Here is a 25,864-nt window from a genome sequence, read left to right as displayed (position 1 = left end):
CGCTTGGGCGGCTGAGTTTAGGTTTGAAGCCGCGCCCAAGGATGACATTTCTCGTCCCGTAGCGCCCACTATGAACAAAACGCCAAGAACTAAAAATGTAAAACGTCAGTAAAAACTATTTCAGTTGAATGGCTGACTAAATAACCGATTCCCCCCACCACCTTTTTATTTTTTTTTTTTAATTCTTTTTAGTGGCTCCCACTGCGCGCATTTTAGCCCCAGGGCTAGAAGTATTCAAACGCAAATTCCAAAATTTTACTCTTCGGACCGTATAAAAAGACGAAAAAAATTATATTAGGGACATAGTGGATATTAGCCCACGAGCAAAACTCTGTATCAACGCTGGGCGTGGCTAGTCGCGGGCATCTAGTTATCATTTTGAAGCCCAATGAGTGCGGCATTGGACGATAAGAACGCTGACGGACGAATCACGAAACAAGAAGCAAAAATCATTAAGAAACTACGTAATTCATGCCCTCCGTTTTTTTTAAGTTCTTAATGACAATAGCATTGACATTTAACTATTAAATTGTTTTGTTTAGATTAGTAAAATATAATAAATCCTTCATGTGTGCCTCCAAAAAATTTGACATTACGTGAGTTCTGTAATATTTCTTGTTGTTAACACCTGTGGAAGTAATGTGATCTGGGAGCATTCGCATCTATCGATTCTTAAGAATGGGTTTCCTTCTTTTCGGTCCACACCGAAAATGCACATCTTTTTTTCCTTTTTTTTTCTCATGAAAGTAAAAAATCAAACGGCAAAAATATTAGACTATGTCATTAGATTATTTCCCATGTAGAAAGTGGCAGTATGGTCAAATTTACCTGCTTGAATGTAAATATCAGCTTACGGCTTTGCACACGATATGCAAGTTTATCCATTATAAATGTAATATTTGGAATTTTAAGAGACGAAAAAATAGTCCTCGGTGTGTCAATACTTCCAAGAATTGTCAGCTCCAGAAATGTTTCGTTTTTTTCAGTTTGGTGCTGAAAACAACGCAATTAACACTTAACTCACAGATCAGCTGAAAACAGCTAAAAGACGCAATAACACTTTGAACAATGACGATAGACAGCGCATGCTGTATATTGATGAGAATACAAAAGAGCAGATGAATGTAAAACTAAGAGTAAGCGTTTAATGAGACGAACTTTTGCCTCATTTAACCATGAGAGCACCATTCCTCGTTTTTTTTTTCACAGGCCCGTCCGACGTTCGCCATTGTACTGGTGACCCAAGGAGAGGCCAGGCTCTTTAAATCGACCGCAAAGTTCGGTTTCTTAACCTATCGCGCTACGACTTTGTGCAGCGTTGCCCACACATATTGCTTTTTTTTTTTGTAAAATGCGCAAAGAGCAAACTTACCTGAGGAAAAAGTGAAGAAAGAAAAAGTCGTAGCTCCTACGGAAACGCAGCAAAGCCACCGGTCTTCAAACAATATGGCGCCGCTTCGCACGGGAGACAAGAGATGGCGCAAGCGGTTGTATGCTCGTTCGTTGGCGGCAGTTGGCATCGGGACCGCTTGAGCCATCTCTTGTCTCCCGTGCGAAGCGGCGCCATATTGTTTGAAGACCAGTGGCTTCGCTGCGTTTCCATAGGAGCTAAGCTTTTTTTTCTGTTAAACCAGTAAATAAAATGCTGGTCTGAACGTAAAACCCAGCGACCTGTTCGGTATAAAAAAACCAAGCATCTAATTAAAGTTCTCATTTATGGTAATCTGTTTTTCAATAAATATTGCCGGGTGCATGATTGACAAGATAGGTTTGCCATTCATCCAGATTCTAGAAGATTCGCGTATACTCTTACCCCGAGCATAAAAGATAAGGAAAGAAAAATGATGCCTAGTCAGGCTCGCCCTAGCTCTTTCCCGAACATTCTAGGTCAAATATTACAGATGACGAACATAGGAGATAAAGTGCCGTGCACCACATTGCCGATTTACCACCGACTCTCTCTCGCGATACCCAGCTGTTACGCCGACGTACTGTCGCCTCCCGACGTACTGTTGTCCCCGCCCAACGGAAAAGAATGCCGTCCGAATATTTTTTGGGCTTTGCGCCTACTATGGTCGCCTCGTTCGGGACTTCGCCAAACTGTCCGCGCCGCTGACATACCGTACGAAAGATGCCGTAAAGTTCGAATGGACAGAAGGACGACACCGGGCCTTCGACGAGCTGAAACCAGGACTCCAGACGCTTCCGATTTCGGGCACTTCTACCAATTTTCAACCACAGAAATTCACACAGACGCAAGTAATACAGGTCTTGGTGCGGTGATCGTCCAACTGCAGGACGGCACAGCATCCGCCTATGCCAGGCGGACGCTGTCCAAGGCAGAGAGCAATTACTCAACGACCAAAAAGGAATGCCTTGCCGTCATCTTGGCTATAGTAAAGTTCCGCCCGTGCCTGTACGGAAGGCCGTATCAAGTGGTCAAAGACCACTACTTGCTTTGTTGGCTTACAAACCAGAAGGATCCCTCAGGACGTCTCGCGCGGCTGAGTCTTCGACTTTAAGAATTTTACATGAGTGTTGTCTACAAGTCGGGCCGCAAGCACAGCGACGCCGATTGTTTGTCGAGAGCACCCGTCAAGTCGGCGTCTGAGCGCACCAACGACAGCGACCACGATGTTTTTGTCGGCGCGGTGACCGTGAACAGCATGGCAGCACGTTAACGTGTGGGATTCGCCCTTTTTGGGGGTTGCCACTTAGAAACACAGTGAAGGTTCTTCGGGTCCGGATAAAGACGTGTTTATTGACTGCAATGTCAGCACGCTTCGCTCTTAGACAATGAAAAGTCTGGGCGCTGGCTCAATTGCCAGTATCACCCGGTCGGTTTCCCGCGCTGCCGCATTAGACAGATTCACGGGAAGTCGGAGGCCCACAAAGAAAAACCGAGCTCCGTAGAGCCAGGGCCTCCGCCGACGAGAGCCCCTGGCCCACCTTCGGGGCCAGCTTATGTAGCCTCGGAGAATGGACGCGCCCGGGGAGGCCACTAGCAGTCGCGTCCATTGTAACTCTCAAGGGTGTGCCGAAGGCGCGTTCACCCAAAATGGGCAAGGGAGAGCCGGCCCCTTCGGGGAATTCGGCCTCGTGGTTCCTTGTATCCGGGAGGCCGACGCCATTGGTGACGACGGCTCCCACGGCCTGCTCGAAGCTAGGCCTGGATAGGGATAGAGGGAACCCTATGGTTCCCACACTCCCCCCTTCTCAAGGCTAAGGTAGGCCAAAAAAATAAAATGGCCTACCGGCTCTCAAAAACAAAATCAAAACAAAAAAACAAAGAAATAAAAACGCTAGAGCGAAAAGAGCATGCCGCTAAAAGAACACAAAGAAATAAAAAAACGATCAGCGCGGTACATGCTGAAAACTCTAGCCCGCTGCTTGCTAGTGAAGCCCGGGTGCCGTCGAACTCTTCAGCCCACGCTTCGTGGCAGGCTTACCGGAACAGCGTTGAAGGGTCCAAGTAGGGGCCTGGCCGGGGGCAGAAAGGAACGGCCCGGTCACTCCCCGATGAAATGTTCGCGGAACCGCGGAAAGTACGGCGGCTGGGCGTCTCTCCCTGGGGATGCACCAATGGCACGGGCACTGTCACCGGGTCCGTGACGAGATGGGAGCTGCTTGTTGTCGGCACGGGTCCACAGCTTGGGTTCGCGACTGGAGGCCACCTGTTGCTGGCTTGGAGACGAGTCCAGGCAGCGGGAGGAGGGTTGCCGCCATCTTGGCCAGCAGCCGACGAGCCGGATCTGGACACGCAGGCCGGCGACGCTGCGGCGACGATGACGCTCCCTGGCGTCGATGCCACCTCGATGTGGCCCCATGAGTCAGGAAACGCCGGCCACTGGAATGCGGCCTGCCTTCTGCCGCCCTCTCCCGTTTCTTTCCCCAAGAAGGAAGCTTCGGAAATTCCGAGCAAGGTGGAGCCGTCCAACTGAGGACACTCGACCAATCTCTGGGTGCACAAGGCCCCAGAGATAAAAAAAAAAAAAAGACAGAGACAAAGGTGTCTTTTCTGCCGTGAGTCACGTGCATCGCACTGGCTCGGCTCGCGAAGTTATTGTGAAAATAGTTCCACGACTCCGCTTAATGTGAACACGGATGTCCACATACCAAGCTGACTCGCGTCACCCCGGACAATGGATTTGTTGGTGACTGATCGACTAGGCAAAGTGCTTTGTAGCTGCTTTTGCTAACGATGCCTAATCGCTTCGATTTGCGGGCGCAGCGAAATGTCAAATGCGCCACCCTGTCCTTTCTTGATATTGAAACGATGCAGGGCTGCAATCGGGCAGGCTCGCCAACATTGTTATTTTTCAAACATGTTAGCTTCTACCTGAGGCTAAAAAACACAAATGCCTGTGGCCAGGTATAGCACAGCGACCTAACTTCGAAAAGTCTTGGAGCCGCGTGCTGCCCTGGCCAACGCGAACAAAGGAGAGCACCGAATGCACCTCCTAGCCGCGCAGGACAGCCACCTTGAACTGCAATGTTCGTAGAGACCAAGCGCCGTAGCACGAGTTTATCCGCATCAGCAAGAACAGAAACCGATTCCAAATAAAAAAAAGAACCCCCATGCCAATAGCAATACCAGACTATTTACGGCACCAATCGGCAACAACACGAGTTGCTCGATCCGGCGAGTACGCTGCCCGGCTGCCAAAGCCCGTCTGCAACAATACGAGTTGCTTAGCGACGTTAGTGGCGAGCGTACCGCCCGGCGGACGCACTGCCCGACTCCGCAGAGTCCGCGACAGTATTTACAACTATTCACATATTTACACCCCGGATCGTTCTGCTGAGCGTCAAAAACTCATCGGTGCTACCGTCGATTCCCAACGAACACCTCGAGTGCCGTGGTTCACGATCTCGTCCAGTGACCGCATGGCGGTCACCTTAATCGGACACGCAATCATCCCGGGACACTGTTCAACCTGTTGCACTGTCCGGTAGCACGATTGAACCGCTCCCGGACCCCGCGGCGTTTTCACCATTAACGTCGCTCTTACGGGGTTGCAACTCGATAGGTGGCCCTGAAAGGTTCCTAACGTTATTGTTGCGTGCGACGCTCACTGACTTTTGGCCGGAGTCAATCGCGGGTAAACGGAAAATACTAAATTCTAGTAGCCGAAAACCATGCTCACGCCAGTCCTCTGCCCCTTGATAGCGGGAAGGAAAGACGGAGTAAAAAGGAAATCGTTTTGACTCACTCAGTTTTCCCGGGGGGCCTTTGTTCCGGGGTCGCTTGGTCAACCTGATGGCTACTGGTCCGTCGACGCGGCGACGAAGGGCAAAATCGGCGGTCTCCGCAACCTCGCTAGACTGGGACCGCTGTTGCAGGCACAGCGCATTTTCTCGCTCCGAGATACGCTTTTAGTTTGTGCGCTGACGGGGTGTCCACTCTGGGTGGGCCCCGCGAGCCGTCTCGAAGGCAAAAAGCTGCACTTGCTTTGTGTTCCGTCACCGTGCTTTGTTCGAGAAACGGGCTTGACCTCGAAAAGCGCAGGTGCGCCTCCCCAGCGAAGTAGGCTGGCGTCGTCCCGAAAGGGAATGCCTCGGACGTATTCCGGGCGTTTAGTCACCTCCGTTTGGAAGCGAGCTCGGCTGAAAAGACACTGCATTGTGTCCGTGCGTGGCTGACGTGGCCACTAAGCCGTTGAGTGGCGTTGGGTGTCCGGCGTTCGCCTCTCCCTTTGTCCACCTGTTTGATCCTTGGCCGGAAATTGACCTGGTTCGCTATCTTAGCGAAAGGAGATGGATGCTGCTGTCTTTGCAGTAAACGGAAAGCCACACGTTGGGGCGCCAGATGTGGGATTCGCCCTTTTTGGGGGTTGCCACTTAGAAACACAGTGAAGGTTCTTCGGGTCCGGATAAAGACGTGTTTATTGACTGCAATGTCAGCACGCTTCGCTCTTAGACAATGAAAAGTCTGGGCGCTGGCTCAATTGCCAGTATCACCCGGTCGGTTTCCCGCGCTGCCGCATTAGACAGATTCACGGGAAGTCGGAGGCCCACAAAGAAAAACCGAGCTCCGTAGAGCCAGGGCCTCCGCCGACGAGAGCCCCTGGCCCACCTTCGGGGCCAGCTTATGTAGCCTCGGAGAATGGACGCGCCCGGGGAGGCCACTAGCAGTCGCGTCCATTGTAACTCTCAAGGGTGTGCCGAAGGCGCGTTCACCCAAAATGGGCAAGGGAGAGCCGGCCCCTTCGGGGAATTCGGCCTCGTGGTTCCTTGTATCCGGGAGGCCGACGCCATTGGTGACGACGGCTCCCACGGCCTGCTCGAAGCTAGGCCTGGATAGGGATAGAGGGAACCCTATGGTTCCCACAAACGAGACGATCCTAAGCTGCGTACACTCATCGAGCATCTGGAGGGACGAGGGAGTGCAGTTCCACGTATATTTGCACGAGCCCTAACAAAATTTGCAAACAAACTCGCAGGGATAATCAGCAGTCACGTCGCGCTGGTACAGCGCGACGTGACTGCTGATTATCCCTGCGAGTCTTTGAGTGGAAGTCTCCCAAGCGCGCCATGAAGATCCGACCGCGGGGCACCTGGGCTAGGGAAGAACATTATCACGGATTCGAGAAAAATATTACTGGCCCAAGTTCCCGAAGACAGTTCACCTCTACGTCCGATCGTGCCGCGAATGTCAACGACGTAAGAAACCACCCAAAGCCGGCGGGAATATTGTAGCCGATGACTACCCCAACTACACCATTCCAGCAGATCGGAATGAGCTTGCTTGGACTGTTCGCACCATCGACGCAATAAAACCGGTGGATCGCCGTCGCGACCGATTACCTCACAAGGTATGCCGAGACCAAATCACTTTTATCGGGCACTGCAGTGGAAATCACCAAGTTCTTCGTTTAATCTATCGTCCTCATGCAATGTGCCTCCGAAGTAGTTATTACAAACCGAGGGTTGTCGTTTTTGGCACAGTTAGCTCAAGAGATCCTCCGGCTCAGCCATACCAGCCATCGTCGAACGACGGCGTACCATCCGCAGACAAACGGGCTGACGGAACGGCTAAACAAGACTATTGCCGACATGATCGCAATGTACCTCGACGTGGAGCACAAGACGTGGGACGAGGTCTTACTCTAGGTCACGTATGCCTACACGGCGGTCAAGAAACCACTGGAGTTACACCTTTCCAGCCGGTACATGGTCGGAAAGTAACAACAATGCTGGACGCGATGCTGCTCCACGTGCCAACTGACGACTGGGGCGACAACGCCCAGATGGTTTCTCAACGGGCCAAAGAAGTCCGCCAGCTTGCCCGACTTCAGATTAAAGACCAGCAGCGTGTCGACGCTGGCCGATACAATCTTCGTCGTGGAGACGTGCATTTCCAATCCGGAGACGGGGTGTGGGTGTGAACCCTCATTCGTCGCCTCGGCCTCATCGAAAAACTGTTGAAATGGCACTTCGGAAAGTACAAGGTACTTCGTCGCTTGGGGAACTAAACTACGAAGTGGTGCCCGGCGGAATGCAAAAATCATCGCGATGCCGACCACGTCCCGAGGTGGTTCACGTCGCTCGACTCAAGTTTTCTACGCTCGGAATGACTGTAAGCTTGTCATGTTCCAGAGTACTTTTTTTTTTAGCTTACCATTGTTTTTTGTCTTGTTTTGTGTTGTGTTGCGTCGGGGCGATGCGCTTTTAAAGCGGGGAGTAATGCCACGTGCATGATAGAGAAGATAGCTTCACCGTTCATTTAGAAGATTCGCGTATACTTTTACCCCCAACGTAAAAGATAAGGAGGCCAAAATATATTTACTAGGGCGAGACTGACTATAGACCTTTTCAACAAACGCCTTCTGCGAGCTGCCAGTTTGCCTTACTGGACTGTTAAACGCCTTCTGAGCACGCGCAATAGCGCCTCTTGCGAAAAAATCGTACGCCGCGCCTGCGTAACAGTCCAGTGACTCGACATTTTTCGCCTGGGCGATAATCGATGGAAAGGTCTATAGTCAGTCTCGCCCTAGCTCTTTCCCGAACATTCTAGGTCGGGTCGAATATTCGAGGTGACGAGCATAATATATAAAAAGCCGTGCGCCGTATTGCCGATTCATTCGCTGATTTTCTCTCGCGATAGCCAGCTGTTACGCTGACGCACCATCGTCGCTTGCTGCTCCTGCCGCCGTCGACGCTGGCTGCTGTTTTTTTCGACGTCTGCTCTTTTTTCGTTTCTGGCACAAGTTCGCCACTCTTTAAATCTTTAGTCTATTCTGTTTTCTCCCGCTTCTCGCCTGTCATTTGTGACAGTATTCAGCTAAAAAAAATAGAGCAGCGAATCAGTTTGTATTGGCATTCGTCCTCATGTAGGAGGCCGCGATTGGCAAGTTGTATTCTAGTACCGCGATCGATGAAGGCACTTTTATGGTTAATAACTTAATATTCCACAATACGTTTCGCCTCCACGTTGAGATGCCTCCGGCTGTTCAGGCCGGATCCAGAAAGGAGTAGGAGGGTATAAGACCATTGCATACGTCAAGAGATGTGTTATGGCGCTCCATACCAAGGACCTTTACGGCACGAAACAGTTAACAGAATAGCAGCAACATACTAGGAACCTCTAGTCTGCAAGTCCTCAAGTCCTTCACAACCATATCATTATGTTCTTACGCCTTCTGACCTCTTGACTGGTATTGCCACAAGCGTAAACTGCAATGCGCGTTCTAGAGCTTTCTCTACTTGGTAGAAAAGAGGCAAGTCTGACTTCTTATCAATAAGCGTGAGACCTAGATTTGTCACTCGACTTCGTCATGGGTCTCACCGAAGATCATGACCGCAAGATCTTTGATTTTTAATAGCCGTTTGCATGATCGTTCGTGGAACGTGAACACCAAGAAATGCCACCAACGGCCCAGAGCCTCTGTTAACTGTACCGTGCATTAAAGAGCTGTCGGGAAACCGTATTAAGTTTGTGGGAGCCACGTGTTCCCCGTCTCCCTATCTAGGCCTAACACAAGCAGGCCGTGGGAGCGTTATGGCGACGTCATCCCGGATACGGGGGTAAGGCCGCATTCCTCGAAGAGGGCGTGTCTTCCCTCGCCCTTTTGGGTGAATGTGCCTCCGGCGCACCCTTCGGAACTGATTGTGGACGCGGCCCATCTGCGGGATAAGCCACACTACCTACCCCGGGCGCGTCCACTTTCCGCTGGCTAGATAAGCGGCCGCGAACGGCGGCCCGGGCTCTCGTCGGGGAAGGCTCTGGGCCACGGAGCCTCGTTCTTTTTTGGAGCTTTCCCCTCTCCGCGAATCTGCCTAATACGGCAGCGTGGGCCCCCTCCAGGTGAATCTGTCTAATGCGACAGCGCCGACCTTTTTCCGTTCTTTTCTTTTATTAGTTTGGCCGACGGGCACAGCGTGGTGGCACAGCAGCCAAATAAACCCGCTTCTTCAGTATCTTTGTGTTTCGGAGTGATTCCTCTCCTCGGAGTCCACGGCAGCCTCCGGACGGACCCGGCCGTAGCAGTCCTCAACATCGAGCTACGGAGTGGGATCGACCTCGTGGTGCAGTAAGGCAAGTCGAATCCCACATTTGGCGCCCCAACGTGCGGCCTGTCCGGCGACTGCAAACAAAGCAGCACTTTCGCGATGACAGCGAACTACGCCAATTTCCGGTCAAGGATCAAACAGGTGGACAAAGGGAGAGGCGAAGGCCCGACACCCGATGCCACTCAATGGCTTAGTGGCCGCGTCAGCCACGCAAAGAGACAATGAATAAGTGTCTCGGCCGAACGCCCTCCCACACGGAGGTGACTCAACGCCTGGTATGCGTCCGAGGCATTCCCTTTCGGGACGACGCGAGCCTACTTCGCTGGGAAGAGCGCGCCTGCGCTTTTCGGGGTCAACCCCGTTCCCGAACAAAGTACGGTGACGCAACAAGAAGCAAGTGCAGCTTTTTGCCTTCGAGACGGGTCGCGGGGCCCACCCAGAGTGGACCCCCGTCAGCGCACAAACTAAAAGCGTATCTCGGAGCGAGAAAATGCGCTGTGCCTGCATCCCCCCACTGCTGGAATACGCAGCGCGCGTACGGAGACCGCCGATGGTGCCCCTCTACGCTGCGACAACGGACCAGCAGTCAACACGTCGACGGTGGGACCTTCCCGGATCCAGAAGCGAGATCGACCATCCACGGAGAACTACTGAGTGAGTCCTTTCATTTTTCTCCCAAGCCTTTCCGTCCCCATCGAGGGAACAGGACTGGCGTCAGAACGGCTTTCGGAAAACTAACTTTAAAGATTTCCCGATCACCCGCGATTGATTCCGGCAAGAGTCAATGAGCGTCGCACGTACCGACATCGTTAGAAACCTGTAACTCCGAAAAAAAAAAAAGCGACGTCGAAAACGTTGCGGAGTTTGGGAGACGTTTAACCAGCGCTACCGGACAAGCGCAGGAGGTTGAACAGCATCCCGAAAACGTGGTAGGAACCGCGACGTAATTGCGTGTCATAAGGTGACCGCCATGCGGTCACTGGACGATATCGTGAACCACGGCACTCGGGGTGTTCGTTGGAAATCGACCGGAGCACCGATGAGTTTTTGATGCTCAGCAGAACGATCCGGGGTGTAAATATGTAAATAGTTGTAAATACTTTCGCGGACTCTGCGGAGTCGGGCGGTGCGTCCGCCGGGCGGTACGCTTGCCACTAACGTCGCTAAGCAACTTGTTTTGTTGCAGACGGGCTTTGGCAGCCGGGCAGCGTACCCGCCGTGTCGAGCAACTCGTGTTGTTGCCGACGTGTGTGCCGTGAACAGTCTCGTATTGCTGTTGGCACGGGGTTTTTATTTGGGATCGGTTTCTGTTCTTGTTGATGCGGATAAACTCGTGCTATGGCGCTTGGCCTCTACGAACAGTGCAGTTCAAGGTGGCTGTCCTGCGCGACTGGGAGTTGCATTCGGTGCTCTCCTGGTTCGCGTTGGCCAGGGCAGCACGCGGCTCCAAGACTTTTTGAAGTTAGGTTGCTGTGCTATACCTGGCCACAGGAATTTGTATTTTAGCCTAAGGTAAAAGCTAACATGTTTGGAAAATAACAATGTTGGCGAGCCTGCCCGATTGCAGCCCTGCATCGTTTCAATATCACAAGAAAGGACAGGGTGGCGCATTTGACAGTTCATTGTGCCCGCAAATCGAAGCGATTAGGCATCGTTAGCAAAAGCAGCTACAAAGAACTTTGCCTCTTCGAATAGTCACCAACAAATCCTTTGTCCGGGGTGACGCGAGTCAGCTTGGTATGCGGACATCCGCGTTCACATTAAGCGGAGTCGTGGAACTATTTTCACCATAACTTCGCAAGCCGAGCCAGTGCGATGCACGTGACTCACGGCAGAAAAGACACCTTTGTCTCTGCCTTTTTCTTTTTTTTTATCTCTGGGTCCTTGAGCACCCAGGGATTGGTCGAGTGTTCTCAGTTGGACGGCTCCACCTTGCTCGGAATTTCCGAGGTTTCTTGGGGAAAGAAACGGGAGAGGGGGCAGAGCGCAGGTTGCATTCCAGTACCAGGCGGGTGTGAGTCATGGCGCGGCCCACGAGGAGGACAACAATGCCGGGGCAGCGTCATCATTCGCCGGGGCAACGTCATCATCGCCGGGGCTGCCTGTCCCCCTGCCGGCCCGAAAGACTTGGTCACTTCCGCTGTGATCAAGATGGCGTCACGTGTCCTCCTGCTGCCTGGTTCCGTCTCCAACCCTGGGAACCTGGAGCTGGGACTTGCTGCCATTCAAGGACTGCAAGTGTCATTCCCCGACACACTTTGCCGTCTCGGCGACCCTGCTGCTGCCCCAACCTGCGGATTCCCGTCCCGATGCCTGGACCCCCCCTGCAAGCCACCTGCACTGCGGGTGGGCGCTCGTGCCGACGCCAACGACGGTGCGTGTCGTCGGGAGGCGCTCCGGCGTCGTCATTCCTGGACTTCGGCCAAGACATCGTCCTGTCTCTGCGCCATGGTGAGCCACGGACTTCTGCGCCGGGAGCGTCCCCGAAGATATTTTTTATTTGTCAGCCCCAGCATGTGGGGGTCGGTACCGGACGCGGTAGTTTTTTTTTCGGTTTCGTTTTTTTGTATGAGAGTCGGTAGGCAAATTTTGTTTTTAGTCCTACCTTAGCCTTAAGGGGGAGGAGTGTGGGAGCCACGTGTTCCCCGTCTCCCTATCTAGGCCTAGCACAAGCAGGCCGTGGGAGCGTTATGGCGACGTCATCCCGGATACCGGGGTAAGGCCGCATTCCTCGAAGAGGGCGTGTCTTCCCTCGCCCTTTTGGGTGAATGTGCCTCCGGCGCACCCTTCGGAACTGATTGTGGACGCGGCCCATCTGCGGGATAAGCCACACTACCTACCCCGGGCGCGTCCACTTTCCGCTGGCTAGATAAGCGGCCGCGAACGGCGGCCCGGGCTCTCGTCGGGGAAGGCTCTGGGCCACGGAGCCTCGTTCTTTTTTGGAGCTTTCCCCTCTCCGCGAATCTGCCTAATACGGCAGCGTGGGCCCCCTCCAGGTGAATCCGTCTAATGCGACGGCGCCGACCTTTTTCCGTTCTTTTCTTTTATTAGTTTGGCCGACGGGCACAGCGTGGTGGCACAGCAGCCAAATAAACCCGCTTCTTCAGTATCTTTGTGTTTTGGAGTAAATCCTCTCCTTGGAGTCCACGGCAGCCTCCGGACGGACCCGGCCGTAGCAGTCCTCAACATCGAGCTACGGAGTGGGATCGACCTCGTGGTGCAGTAAGGCAAGTCGAATCCCACAAGTTGTAACGTTGCACACTTTACAGATGCACACTGACACAAGTGTGTCGCACAAGTATGCTCACACACGACGCCACAAAGCCAGATGCTTTTGTCGTAATGCTTGCTCATGTGCAGTTTGGGGGGGGGGGGGGGGAGTCAGTGTCATTAAAGTTGTGGAAATCCCTCCAGGGGGGCGATTGTTCAACTCGGCTCAAGTATTGGGCACGAGCATTGCGTGTGCACGCGCCTTTTATTTGGTTTCTATTTACAACCAATGCTTTCGCGAACATTCGTGTTGACTGCTCTCCAGTGGCTGTGGTGACGGGAATAGATTAAAATCTAAAACATATTTGAAAAAAAAAATATATATATATAAATTGTACGAAATGTGGAACATAAAAAATAAATAGTTTCACACTGTTTTCTTTAAACGAACCACGCGGGAGTATTTATCTCACAGAAACACTAAATATGCTTTCAATTAAAATTTATCTTCCATTTGCGTCCAGCAAAGTCCCTGGTTGTTAAAAAAAAAGGCAGAACAACTTTTGATTGTTTCGATTGTGGAGAAATTTTCAGTTGATTTTCGCACATTTTCTTTAGGCTTAGCTTTAAACCAAAACATTAACAGGAATGAACAGTGGACACGCAAATACAAATGTCATGGGGGCGACAGCTTTTCGCCTTGGACGTCATGCCGAGAGACTGTGCTTGTGGAGGTGGCAATACATTGAACAGGTGGCGCCTTGTAATCGGTGTAAGTGTTGAGCAGTCTTTGTCATATGTTATGCCATAACTCTCCAAATGCGACATATCATTGGAAATACTGGGCAACTCGCCGGAACAGAACAACTTGATAAATGGTAGGGTTTTCTCGCGGAAGCTAGTGCCGCTTCTGCTTGTTGCATCCTTCTAATAGTTCTTGTCTGCTGCTGATGGGTACGATCTCTATGATCCCTCCAATAGTTAGTGAAAGCCTAATACGATATAGTTAGGGTTCCGTGTTTTCATTAAATAACGATAAACCCGGAAAATTACCCTCGAGACGGGTTCATCAGAATCTAGGAAAACCGAAAACACCGAATTAAAACCGTTCTCAAATAGCAAAAAAAAAAAAAAAAATTTTAATGGGAAAAATTGATGAGTGACAGTTTTATTTGGTGTTAACGCGGACCAGAGACCACACTAAACTGTTCGCGAGGCTGAATTTGTTTGGAAGCACACCTCCTATCTCGTTTTTTTTCCGTTTTTTTTTTTTTTGGTTATTGATACCGGGTCATTTTGTAAGTGCTCCGGTCACTCCCATGTTCCCTGGGGATCGGGAAATACCATTCACATTTCTTATTTCCCATAAACCCCGATAAACGACGACTTTTTGTCGGACCTCTAATATAGGTACAACCTAAAACGAATGTGTTGAAAAAAAATAAAACCCTAAGAAACATCCCATATTTCAGGAATAACAGAACCCCGGAATCACAGAACCCAAACTATATGCCTCACTTCTGGAACGCCCTCGTTGACCTCCGTCGTGCTTTGACTGAGTGTGCTCACAAGGCGCCAAAGCGTTATCGAAAGTAAAAAGCTCGCGCTGGAGGCGGAGCTTGTACTACATTTTCTCCCTGTCACCGATTTTTGACGAAGGAATCGAATTATAGGGGTCGCTATACCCAGCTTGTTTTCCACACAGCGCGGTGTTTACTCAATACAAGGTCCCTTAATTGGATTTCTTACACCGATTTTAATGAAGCGCGGAATACAAATTTGACACGAATGTTGCGTCAGCGTTCGCCTGCGACTCGTGCGAAGCGGGTCCCGTTCTGAACTGATCTTTACCCCGTGTTTGCTTTCATTTATAGCCAATGAAGAGTCATGCCTAAAATGGCAAACATTTCGAGCCAAAAAGCTTCAACAAAGAGTGTTTAGTCGCGCAGCAAATGCAATGTGAGCCGCCTTGGCCGCCCGCTTCATCCAGCCTATCCAGCCCAGACTTTAGCTCTCGAGCCGTCGACACTGAGCGAGGCAGCCGTGAGCGCTCGCTGAGCTCACCACCCCTTCTCTAGTTCACGGCCACCCAAGCCAGAATCAGGGACGTCATGAAGGAGGTTATTGCTTTCTTGTTTTTGTCATTTTAATTTGCCTATAACTTTTAAAATAAAGCGAAATTCGAGAAAAGAAAAGTTTCACTAAGTTACTACGTTCAGTGCGCTCAAATACGGTGCGAATTAAAAAAAAAAGTAAAAAAGTTGTTGCAGGGCCTCTTTAAGTACGAGCAGATGGAACTACTCAGACAGCGTGAAAAGCGCCCCTAGATGCTTATCGTCATGTTTTTGTACGTGTTCTATCATCACTGAACCATTCAAAAGCAGAAAAGACCCAGTTAGTTGTGCTTTTGACGTTGCTTGATTGGTCCCTTTAGCTGGTAGCGTCGGCTGCGTCTGGACTTGAATTGAAAACAAGTATAAGGGTCTGACTGGTTGATGTCCAGTCTAATAATAATGGTTTGTATACAACTTTCTCCGAAACACAACACGTCCCTTATGCTTTGTCAACTCCAGTGCCTGACCTTTATGGACATTGATCGCCTAAATCGGCAACGGATCATGTGACCTCTTGTTCTGATAGCTAGTTGTTTCTGCTCGTTGTTTTAAATTGTGTTTCATATACAGTTTTGTTTTGTGGAAAACAATGACTAATGAGTGGGGTGTAAAATAAATATTAACGAAAGAGTAACACAGCAACTGCCCTAACTTTGTCGAGACAAGGGTTTTATGGGTTCGGAATCAAAACCATGGCCACAGGTATTGGCACGTCAGAAGTGTCTTTGAATCGAATCTTTCCATTCGTTATTTAACTCACCACTTGGAAAGGGTTGACATATAGGTAAGGGATCCATTCGTTTCCGAAATTTATGATTACGTTGTAGAAAGTACGCAGGAATGACGATTCTCTCGTGATTTCCGGGGACGGATGTGGATCTGGAATTTAAAACAAAATACTATTTGAAGGCAATTGTAGCATACAACATTAAGTTGTTTGGTGAAACAAGAATTGTAGCGGTGTGCCAATATTTGAGTTTCTAACTGGGATCAAATATTAATTTCCTGGACAATTCGATTTTATTTTTGACTTCCTAGTATTCGAGTTTTTGAATATTTCGGCTGCTGTACAAAATCTGGTTTTTCGAGAATGCTGTAAATAGGGTGACACAGTACTCGCAGGTCCCTACTAAATATAAATCAAACCTGCGCTGAGAAGAGTTGGCTGACTAATTATTTCGATAAGAAAGTACTTAGTTCTCTGTTCACGTCCCGTGCCACCGTAACATTACACAACACTGCGTCACGTGACACAGTTAAATATGTCCTTCTAAAGTGGTTGGTGTCACGTAAAGTCGTGGTGTCGTCATGATGCCACAAGCCGTGACGTCACGCTGGCGCGTTATGCCGTCACGAGACAACCGTCAAGTGGATGATGTCACGTAAAAAGCGTCAGGTAAATTTAGCTAGAAGGTTTCAGTTTTTGTGACGTTACGTATTATCTTTTTAAATATCTCAGCCATTATCCATCTTATGTGTTAAGCTATGCTGTTGTTGGAGGTATGAGTCATATTCTTTTTTTTGTGTGTGTGTGTGTGTGTTTGTTCCTCCCTGCCACGGCCCCACGGGCCAGTAGTATGTACAAATAAATAAATAAATAAATTCTGTAGGCCAATGTGTCATTTATTTAACTAACAAATGTGAAGTAAGAAAAATATTATCCCGACTTTGCTCTCGGTACACTGCTTGTTCAATAAAATGCACCGATGACCTAAAAATATTTTGTTCGAATGCTTTCTATTTTTATTTCAAGAGAAATGTATCCCACGTTATTTTTGAATAATCAATGCAGGATCTAAAGTTGTTAAGAAATGTTCGGGTTTTAAAGTAAAACATAGGGAATTATGAGCATAAATCTTGGAACACTGGGTATTCTGAAAAATGGCAAAGTGGCATTCTAGGGAGAGTGTTTTTCAAGGGCCCGCTAACAGGTCTTAGGATCGCGTAAATATTCAGAAGCATTTCAATTAGCGAGGTTTGCATGGATGTGCATGTCCTCGGGCGGAACGCTTCCTTCTTGCTTAGAGATTCTTTAGCAACTAATAAATTAGCCCAACCTCACAAACCGTGAATTTGCTAGCTTTTGCTCTGGCAGCGCTTTTATAACCCGCAAGGTCCTGTTTGGGCATATGGATTTCCAGAAGAATGGCGTCTTTTTTTGCAAGCGTTCAGATGGGCAGTGAGTTTTCTTAGGAACATCAAAAGTTCCAACTTGTGTTTGCTATATTTTTGTTAAGTTCTTTTATACCATTCAATTACAAAAAATATATTTCTTTGTTTTAAATATTTTAGCAATTATTTTATAATAAAAAGCAAGTCCGAGATTTCAAATAAAAACAACGAAAACAAACATAACTTAAGAGGATTGGAAAATGTATTTGATATGGTGCATTTGAATAGACGGACAGATTGTATGCGTGCGTCGGGAGTGGTTTGCCACACTGACTGTTTTTATAGTTGCAGAAAGACAGCACAATCAAATATACTATTTTGGATATAGGAACACACTTGATTCGTACGAAAGCAAATTTCATTTTTGGCTTTGGCGATAGACTAGGCAGGCGAGGTCGACAAAATCTTTAGTATGAAGGAATGATAGAGAGTGGCCATACACGAAAGGTGTTTTAATGCGTTGGCCTTAGACTTGTTTGGAGCACACGTATATTAAGTTCGCAACGTCGCCACGGGATGGCACCACAGCCCTACTGGCTGTGGAAACTGGCTAGGAAACACCTTCTTCAAGCGCCGACAGATGGCGGTGGTGCGCATATTTCGAACAGGAGCAGTGATGGAGGAGAAATTTCGGGAACGGGTACATGTGGAAGATAGGAGAACCGAAGGAATGTAGCAGTCCAGCTTGTGACATCTCGGATTTTGGACAAAGAGAATGGGAAAGGCGGAACGAAGAGTCCCCAGTGGCACATCGACAGGCACAGGGGATCCCAATCATGCTGGTGAAGAATTTGGGTCCTAAATCTAAGGCAAAACTAAGGGAAGTACGGTGAGCACTATGATACCAAAAGGAAATATTCCAGATGAATGGAGGCTTAGTAGGATGAGTATGATATATAAGTGAAAGGGAGATAAGTCTGATATTAGGAATTATCGTCCCATAATCGTGACACCCGTTATTTACAGGTTGGTAATGCAGATTATGAAGAACAGACTGGAGGAGTGGGTAGATTGCGAGGGCATACTGGGCGAGTTACAGAACGGGTTTCGGAAACAAAGAAGGTTGGAGGACAATATATTTTCTCTAATACAGTGTATAGAAATAGCGCAAAAATAAAACAGAGAGCTCTGGCTGGCATTTCTGGATATCAAGGTGCCTATGACAATGTGAACCAAAGGAATCTGTGGGACATAGTGGAGAGCTTAAACCTAGATGAAGGACTAACAGCCCTATTAAGGAACATTTACAAAGATAATAAGGTGATTATAACATGCGAAGGAAAGGCGACGGGACGAGGAAAATAGAGATAAGACGAGGCCTTAGGCAGGTGCCCGTTATCGCCTTTGCTGTTTATGTTGTATCTGAGAGGATTGGAGGATAGACTAGAGAAGAGTGGGCTTGGATTCGACATTTCGTACAGTAAGCTAGGCCAAAAAATTCAGCAATTTTTACCGGGATTGATGTCTGCGGATGATATTGTACTAATGGCTAACAAATGGACAGAGTTGCAGGAATTAATGAGCATCTGTGGTAAGGAAGGAGAGGAATTAGGTTTAGAATTCAGTAGGGAAAAATCAGCAGTCATGATTTTTAACAATGATGAAGTTGAGAGGCTGAAAATACAGAATATTACAGTTGAGAGAGCTAGTAAATACAAGTATCTAGGAGTATGGATATGTGACGGTGCAGAATATCTCAGTGAGCATAAAAAGTATATAATAGGTAAGGGCAACAGAAATGCAGCTGTAATGAAACAATAGAGCATTTTGGAATTACAACAGGTAGGAGGTGGTGAGAGAGATTTGGAAAGGGGTCATGGTCCCTGGCTTGACTTTTGGAAACGCAGTGCTATGCATGAAATCCGAAGTGCATGCGAGACTAGAAATAAAACAGCGTGGTGTAGGTAGGCTGGCTTTAGGGGCACATTGCAAAACGCCAAACCAGGGAGTACAAGGAGACATGGGATGGGCGTCTTTTGAGAGCAGGGAAGCGGTGAGCAAGATAGAATTTGAGGATCGGTTGAGGCAAATGGATGGGGACCAATGGACACGAAAGGTTTTCAGCTATTTATACATGAGGAGTATAGACATAAAGTGGAGACAGCGCACTAGTAAATTAAGAGGAAAGTTTTTAGGCTATAGTGGAGATACGGAAGAGCAGGTCTCAGTTAAGAAGAAAGTTAAGGCCACAGAAAGAAATCAGTGGCTAGACGGAATGCAGACAGAGACGGCTCTGGAAAGCTATAGATTAAACAAATCAGTTATTGCCAAAGAAAGCATTTATGACAATTCTAGGGGAAGCTCATTGTTGTTTGAGGCGAGGACGGGTGTTCTGCGAACCAGAACATACAGAGCGAGGTAGTACCAGGAAGTGGATACAGTGTGCACTGCTTGTGGAGAGGAGGACGAGACGGCTGAGCACTTGATACTCTACTGTAAAGGGCTTCACCCTATGCCGACCGAAGACAACATGAATTTAATAAAGTCATTGGGTTTGAGAGACAGCGAAGGGAGAGTTGATTTCAAGACTGTAGAGATTACCAAGCAAAGATTAAGTGAATGGTGGCAGAAAGCGAGGGAAAACTATGTATTTTCTTATTAACTGATGGCAAGGGGTTTTTATAGCCCCACTTTTTTTGCAGTGCGGAGTGAATATAGATTTCACATTTAAATATTTTAAGCTTGAATGGTAAAACAAAATGGCTAGGTGGCATAAGCTACCGCCCGATCCAAAGGGCTCAGCCGCATTCATCCATCCATCCATCCATCCGAGAGGCTTGGCGATAGTACGCATAGCAATTGATGCCACACTAGATTGGCTGGTTATAGGGAACGAACGGCTCCATGACGTAACACATTGCAACCGAAGATCGCCGGTGACGTCCCCCTTCGCCGTTTCGGCGCCGCGCAGTGAGGGACGGCGGGTGTGTCACTGGAGCGCGTGTTAAGCTCCCCCCCTCACCCCCCCCCCCCCCCCCCCCCCCTGTTCACACCGCTTCACGCGAGTCTGCGGATGGCTCATTACAAAATATTGCCACCCGCAGAGCCGAGAAGGCAACGCTCGGTCACGGTCTTCTAGAAGATTCCCGGTCATTCTCGCAGCAGACGTAACTTTCCTTCTGCTTTGTTATTCTCGAAAGTGCCAGTTCATCCTCGCCCCGAGCGCGCGACGCTCGAACCTTCTTTGCCGAACTTTCGAGATAGTGACGCAGGGTAGATAAGCGGCTCCCGCGACCTTGTCGAGTCTGTCCCAGTTTCGCTAGCGCTCTGTAGTGCCGCCGAACCGCCGCCCGCTTTTCTGCTACCTCGACGCTCTTTCGTTATTTATTTTTGGTTGGCACAAGTTCGCCCATTAAATCTTTATTTTCAGTTCACTGTTCGGCTTTTCGTCACCTTCATTCGTGACAATATTTGTCCACCTTGGGGCACCCGTACAAGTCACCTTGCGGCGCCCCGCCGACGGCCCTAGTAGGCCCAAGTACGCCCTAACCCTGCTTAGGGTGCCTTCATGTGCGCTTCGCATAGAGTGATGCCAACTGCCTGTTTCCCTTTCCCACACCCCCTTCCACCGCCATTTTGTTCCTCTCATTGTTTTCCCGTGCGCCGGAAAGTGGCCTTTGTATCCATCGGTCCTCCCATCCGAAGGGGAAAATGCTAATCCTTCCTCCGTGGGTTCCACAACGCTGCTCCGAACTTGTGAGATAAGGTGCTTGTTTCCGGGAGGGGTATAAGCCCCACGCATTATCGACGAGAACCAAAATGGCTGCTGGTTTGTCGGCGAGTGGTATTACAAAGGGTGGCATCACCCTAGCAAAGCGCACATGAGGGCTCCCTAACCCTGCTGTCCCCCACTGCACCTCGGTTGCTATGCTCCGTTCACCCTTAAACTGAGACTAAAAGCTCCGCCTTCATCGTGAGCTTTCTGCGCTTGCTAACACAAGTGTGAACGCGCAGGCACGTGCAACCAAAGCCCTGCGGACGCCAGCGAGCTCGCGCTGAAAGCGGAGCTTCTGGTCCCATCTTAAGCGCGAACGGAGTAAAGACGTTACGTCACGCCGTCGCTCTCTATAACCAGCCAATCCTGTGCGACCGCCGTCCTTCATGCACACGCTTAGTGACCTGATCTGCTTGCACCTCGGAAAAGAGGGATTTCAGGAATGTTCGCCCCGTCGAAAAGTGCTGAGAGCTGCATTCACCATACTTTTGTTATACATACCCGCTGCGCAAAATGCTCAATCATTTCTTCGAGAACCAGCGCGGCGACAGCAGCGATTTCGGCCCATATTTTTTTTAAAGTTCCAATAAATTCAGTAAAAAAAAAGACTACATTTTTATTATACAAAGAATGTAGATAAAACTATAGCTACTTCTTCACAGAAATACTGGACCGATTAGGGCGGTTGTTAAAACGTGGCAGAGACGTTTAGATGCCATCCCCAAAAAGGGTTAATGCTGGGGTTTTCAGTAATTTTATCACGCGTCAGCAAGACCGTCACTCGCAGCAGATGTTTAATGTGCATGGGGAACACTGCATTAAGCTTTGGGAAGGACGGAAGTGGCATTGATGGTAATGGTCAGAAAAGAATGTCTGAGGCGACTGACACTGTTGATAATTTATTAAGGATTGACGGAAAGCCCGGGCGGCAACCTTTTTTGGGAGAACATTCAAATGCTTGTGCAACGTCACAATCGCTGAATAAATTTGTGCAGTAATTATGTGAAGTAGGTAGAGTAAGTACCAGCATTTTGTGTATATATATAGAAAAAAAACTACTACTCTTGTTTTGTTTACCCAATCGGAAGGACTGAAAACTCTGGCTGGGACCTTCTTTGGGAAGGGCATGCATTCAAGAGCTTTTGCCACGTCATAATAGATGCCTAAAATAGTTTGGTGATTGTGGAGAATTAGCTAGATTATGTACCTTTATTAAGTCTTTACTAAAATATTTTAATAACTGTATTTTTTCTCATTTTATCGAATTCCCCCCAAAAAACAGCCATCGTGGTTTGATATATCTTACACTATGCTTGCCCAATGAAAATATGCACAAGTCGTTGTTACGTCCCTGTCTTTTTCTATCTAAGAAATTCAAGAGCTCGTTAACGCCACCATAAAAGGTATTCTGGTAAAGGAATTTTGTCGAGCTAGAGCCGATTTACCACACACATCTGCAGGCGTAATATAACTTGTTTTGATAACTCAAAACGTAGCGGTTGAGAATATTTTTGATATGTGAGACAAAATTTACGGGGGCTACATATGCCACATTATTGGCACGGAGGTTTTGCTATAAACAAAAATTAAACATTTACCAAGTGTGAAATGCAATGTTCTTCTTTCCTCCATTTTAAAGCAAGGTGAGGTGTCGAAACCTTGTGTTTGCTCGAAATCATCCAGCGCTGTGTTTACATCGTAGAATTGAAATGAATAGGTGTGCCCTTGACGGTGATCGATCTTTCCCCACTTCTGCAATGCCTGCAAGAAAGGTAGACCATGATAAAGCGTTGAACTAAAATGCAACTGAAATGATCAGTAATGCCATTGCACATGAATGATAAAAGAAACAATATTTCTCTAAATGAATAAATACAAAAAACGAAGACATTATGACACTTGATAATTGGCATATAATTACTGTCGAATGAACTTTTAATAACGCATTATTCATTCAAAAAACACCAGACTTAATCTAAGTTAAAGGTAGTGACTAATAAATTATCCCCCCCTTCCTTTAAACCCAACACTCCTGCACAAAATCAAAATCAGAGATAACTGTGCTTCAGAAACCTTTGAAATGTGACTATATTTTTCAAAATATCTATTGTTAGCGCAACATTATTTTACGAGTAAACCAATTTAGTTTAGTACCGCTCGACTCTACCTGTTTAGCGATAGATCATGTTTGAAGATATCCATGACGTCACAGGCTAGCATCACTTGCTTTCTCGCGTTTTAACTTTCCTTTTCACTGAACGCAGCTGTATGCAATGTACAAAGGTACTCGGCCGCAAAAAGTGAACAAGGCAAGGAGGGATGAAACGCACGATCCGGTTCCGGTTACTTATCAGTGAGACAGCATACATGCTAAAATATTAAAACAAGAACATTTTCTTAAATATTGTTCTTTCTAACATCCTAAAAGTTTTCGCGTATACTGCCCATGCTTTAAACAGTTCATAAGAAGAGTATATACTTTTACTGTTTGTGTCATGCCCCCTTAAAACATAGAACGTATCGGTTTGTTTCTAGATCAGACTTTGGGCCGGTTTGCTTGTGGACGCGGCTATTTCTTCCGGTGGGTATTAGAGATTTTGGGTTCACGTAACCTGTTCCGTGGGGCAATGGCACCTAGTGTTACAGGCGACTGTTCTGTAAATGGCGTCAATAAGGACATATATATCCACCTATCCGCAAAATTAGACATAAACTATGATTTCCGTCGGTTGCAATTAGTGAATGGATGCAACTATGCATTTGTCGAAAACGTTAAGGGAATTGAGGCAGTCTAGGAACACGCGTTCTCTGACCATCATTAACCTGCCATACTGCCGATAAAGAAAGTCTCGCCGTGCAAGTAAATTGACACGATTGACTGGCTAGAGACTGGGGTGTCGTAATCGTCACTCAGGCGATTTGTCGTTAGGTGGATGTGTCGGTGGAACAGTGGCGATTGACCAGAAAACTGTAAAAAGAAACCAGGTAATAACAAAACGCAAAGCAAAAGAGCAAAAGTATCAACAAACAGTGTTGCTATATGAAACGCAGGAAACCACTGCTTTTAGCTATACTAAAATCAAAGCTTAATACTAATTTTTGTAATCGCTCTAGACAAAAAAACGTTTCAAGCAGCAAAACAACTTTTCCCATATTTGTGCGTCAGTTAAGTGCAAGTTTGGGCGCTACGTTTTGTAAATTTATCTTCAAGTGATAAAAGCACGGGCGTCTTGGATGCAGCAGCCATGAAAATCTGCGTTTTCCTCGCAAGTTCCCGAAACAACTGCACGCAGGAGTTGCGCAACACGAGCTTGCGCGCCCGTATATCTTTCATAGTACCTCTTTGCGACCACGGACCCGGTCACGTAACATAAAATCTCTCATAACCGCCGTGACTAACAGCCGCATTAACCAGCAAACCGCCCCAGGAGCCACTCCAATGCTCAATACTCACCCCTGCCAGCTTTGATATTGCCGCGTCTGTGGCCGAGCTGGCAACGTACGTGGCTCCTACGTGGAGGCTTGGGGATTGAACGCCGCAAACCTATTTCTTTTTAATCACTTGTTTATTTTCTGGAAGTTTTAGTTCATTCTCGAGGGTTATTTTTTTTCTCTGGTTTAGAATCTCTCTGAACGCAGTGCGTATATTAGAGCAGCCCTAGAGAGCCGCATATAGTTAGTATTCCGTTAGAGGTCGATCTTAATGTTGAGCAGACATCAATGGCCGGAACATCTATTATGTTACTTTGTTTTTGCACAACTTCGCCACAATGAAGTTTAATTTTATCTGTTACTTATTCCTTCGCCACTTGTAATTCAAGGCAATATGAATGGACATTTTCTCGGTATCTCAGCGTGTAATAATGCGTCATGCAAGAATAGTATGCCATTAGCAGTCGTTATATCCTTGCCAATTCACACCCTGACAGCGTCGAGTGAGTATTACTAAATTTCCTTAGCAGACCGACATCGTCTTGCATACATATTCCAAACGTTTAAGTTGCTTTTTATTTTTCTAACCAAATAATAATTGAAAGAAGTTTACAACTCTCTGTAATGCCGAATTAGAGCACAGCTCATGAGGAGGAGGAGGGACGGTACGGAAAGGAGACTATGCCCCTTCTCCCCTCCTCTCCTCATCTCTTTCTCCCATACTATTTAGCGGGATAGTTTAACTACATTTCCCACTAAATTCAGCAGAAAAGATTACCTGCTAAACTTAGCGGGAAAAATTTTCCGCTAAATTTAGTGCAAACGTTTTTGCGCTAGATTTAACAAAAACATTTTCTCCTCCGCGTCCTCCTCCTCTTCCCTCGTGACGACACTTTTGACCCTCGTGACATCACACGCGACGTCCCATGTGACATCATTATGGGAAACGTCCCATTATCCGACGCGTGGTTAGGCCGACGGCGACACCGCTTAAGCCGGAAACGGGCGCCTAAGAGCTGCGCTCTGAAAATGGAAATGTAGAGAAGTTATATAATATGAAAATACCTCAACAAACAATTCAAGGGTTTGTCGTGAAAATTGTATCTTTCATTAATATTGATGGCTTCCCCTTTCAGTAAGCTTCATGGGTTATTCTCTTGTTTTTTCTTCTTGATTACAGGTGGTTGCGTAAATGGCAAGGCAATAATCGGAAATTTAGAAGTTCTTAATGTTAATATTTATAGCCTGTATCTCTTGCCTATATTTTTTGTTGCATATATGCACACTGCATTATTTTAGCGAGAATCGTTTCTTCATAATCTTAATGATGATGGAAGGCTATATGATGCCCAATAATTATATCAAGGCGGTTCTAGTGCTTAGGAGAGGACACTCGTCTTTGTCTTTAAAACCTAATCATAAGAAAAAACTACTTAAGAGCATAACGACCAAAGGAAAACATCACTTGAGAGTTGGGCGGTTCTTTCTAGGCTTTGCCTTTGTTGCGTTCTCCGTTAGATTTTACGCAGACATGTACGCAATACTGAAACAAAATAGACGTTTACAATTCTTTGTAATGCTAAATTAGAGCTCTTGAGGAGCTCTTTAGGAGGAGGAGGAGGAAAGGGTGCGTGACGTCACGTGTGATGTCACGAGGGTTAAAATTTACCGCTAAAATTATCGGGAAAAGTTTGCTCTCGTGACACCA

General features: G+C 47.7%; 1 protein-coding gene across 1 annotated transcript in view; it reads right to left on the bottom strand.

The window, feature by feature from the left end:
- Positions 1–25,864, bottom strand: part of LOC120851086 — a gene marked incomplete at its 5' end in the record, with an annotated part of 110,418 nt that overhangs the window by 1,288 nt on the left and 83,266 nt on the right. Inside the window, 3 exons of the mRNA XM_040223638.1 lie at positions 829–993; positions 15,598–15,716; positions 22,323–22,485. Coding sequence (XP_040079572.1) covers positions 829–993; positions 15,598–15,716; positions 22,323–22,485 — 447 coding nt within the window. The remainder of the gene's footprint in view (positions 1–828; positions 994–15,597; positions 15,717–22,322; positions 22,486–25,864) is intronic.

Source organism: Ixodes scapularis, unplaced genomic scaffold (assembly GCF_016920785.2).
Source record: "Ixodes scapularis isolate PalLabHiFi unplaced genomic scaffold, ASM1692078v2 PGA_scaffold0__279_contigs__length_252992795, whole genome shotgun sequence".
Classification (NCBI taxonomy): Eukaryota; Metazoa; Arthropoda; class Arachnida; order Ixodida; family Ixodidae; genus Ixodes; species Ixodes scapularis.
Note: the sequence above shows the minus strand (reverse complement) of the source record. Positions and strands in the feature narration are given on the sequence as shown.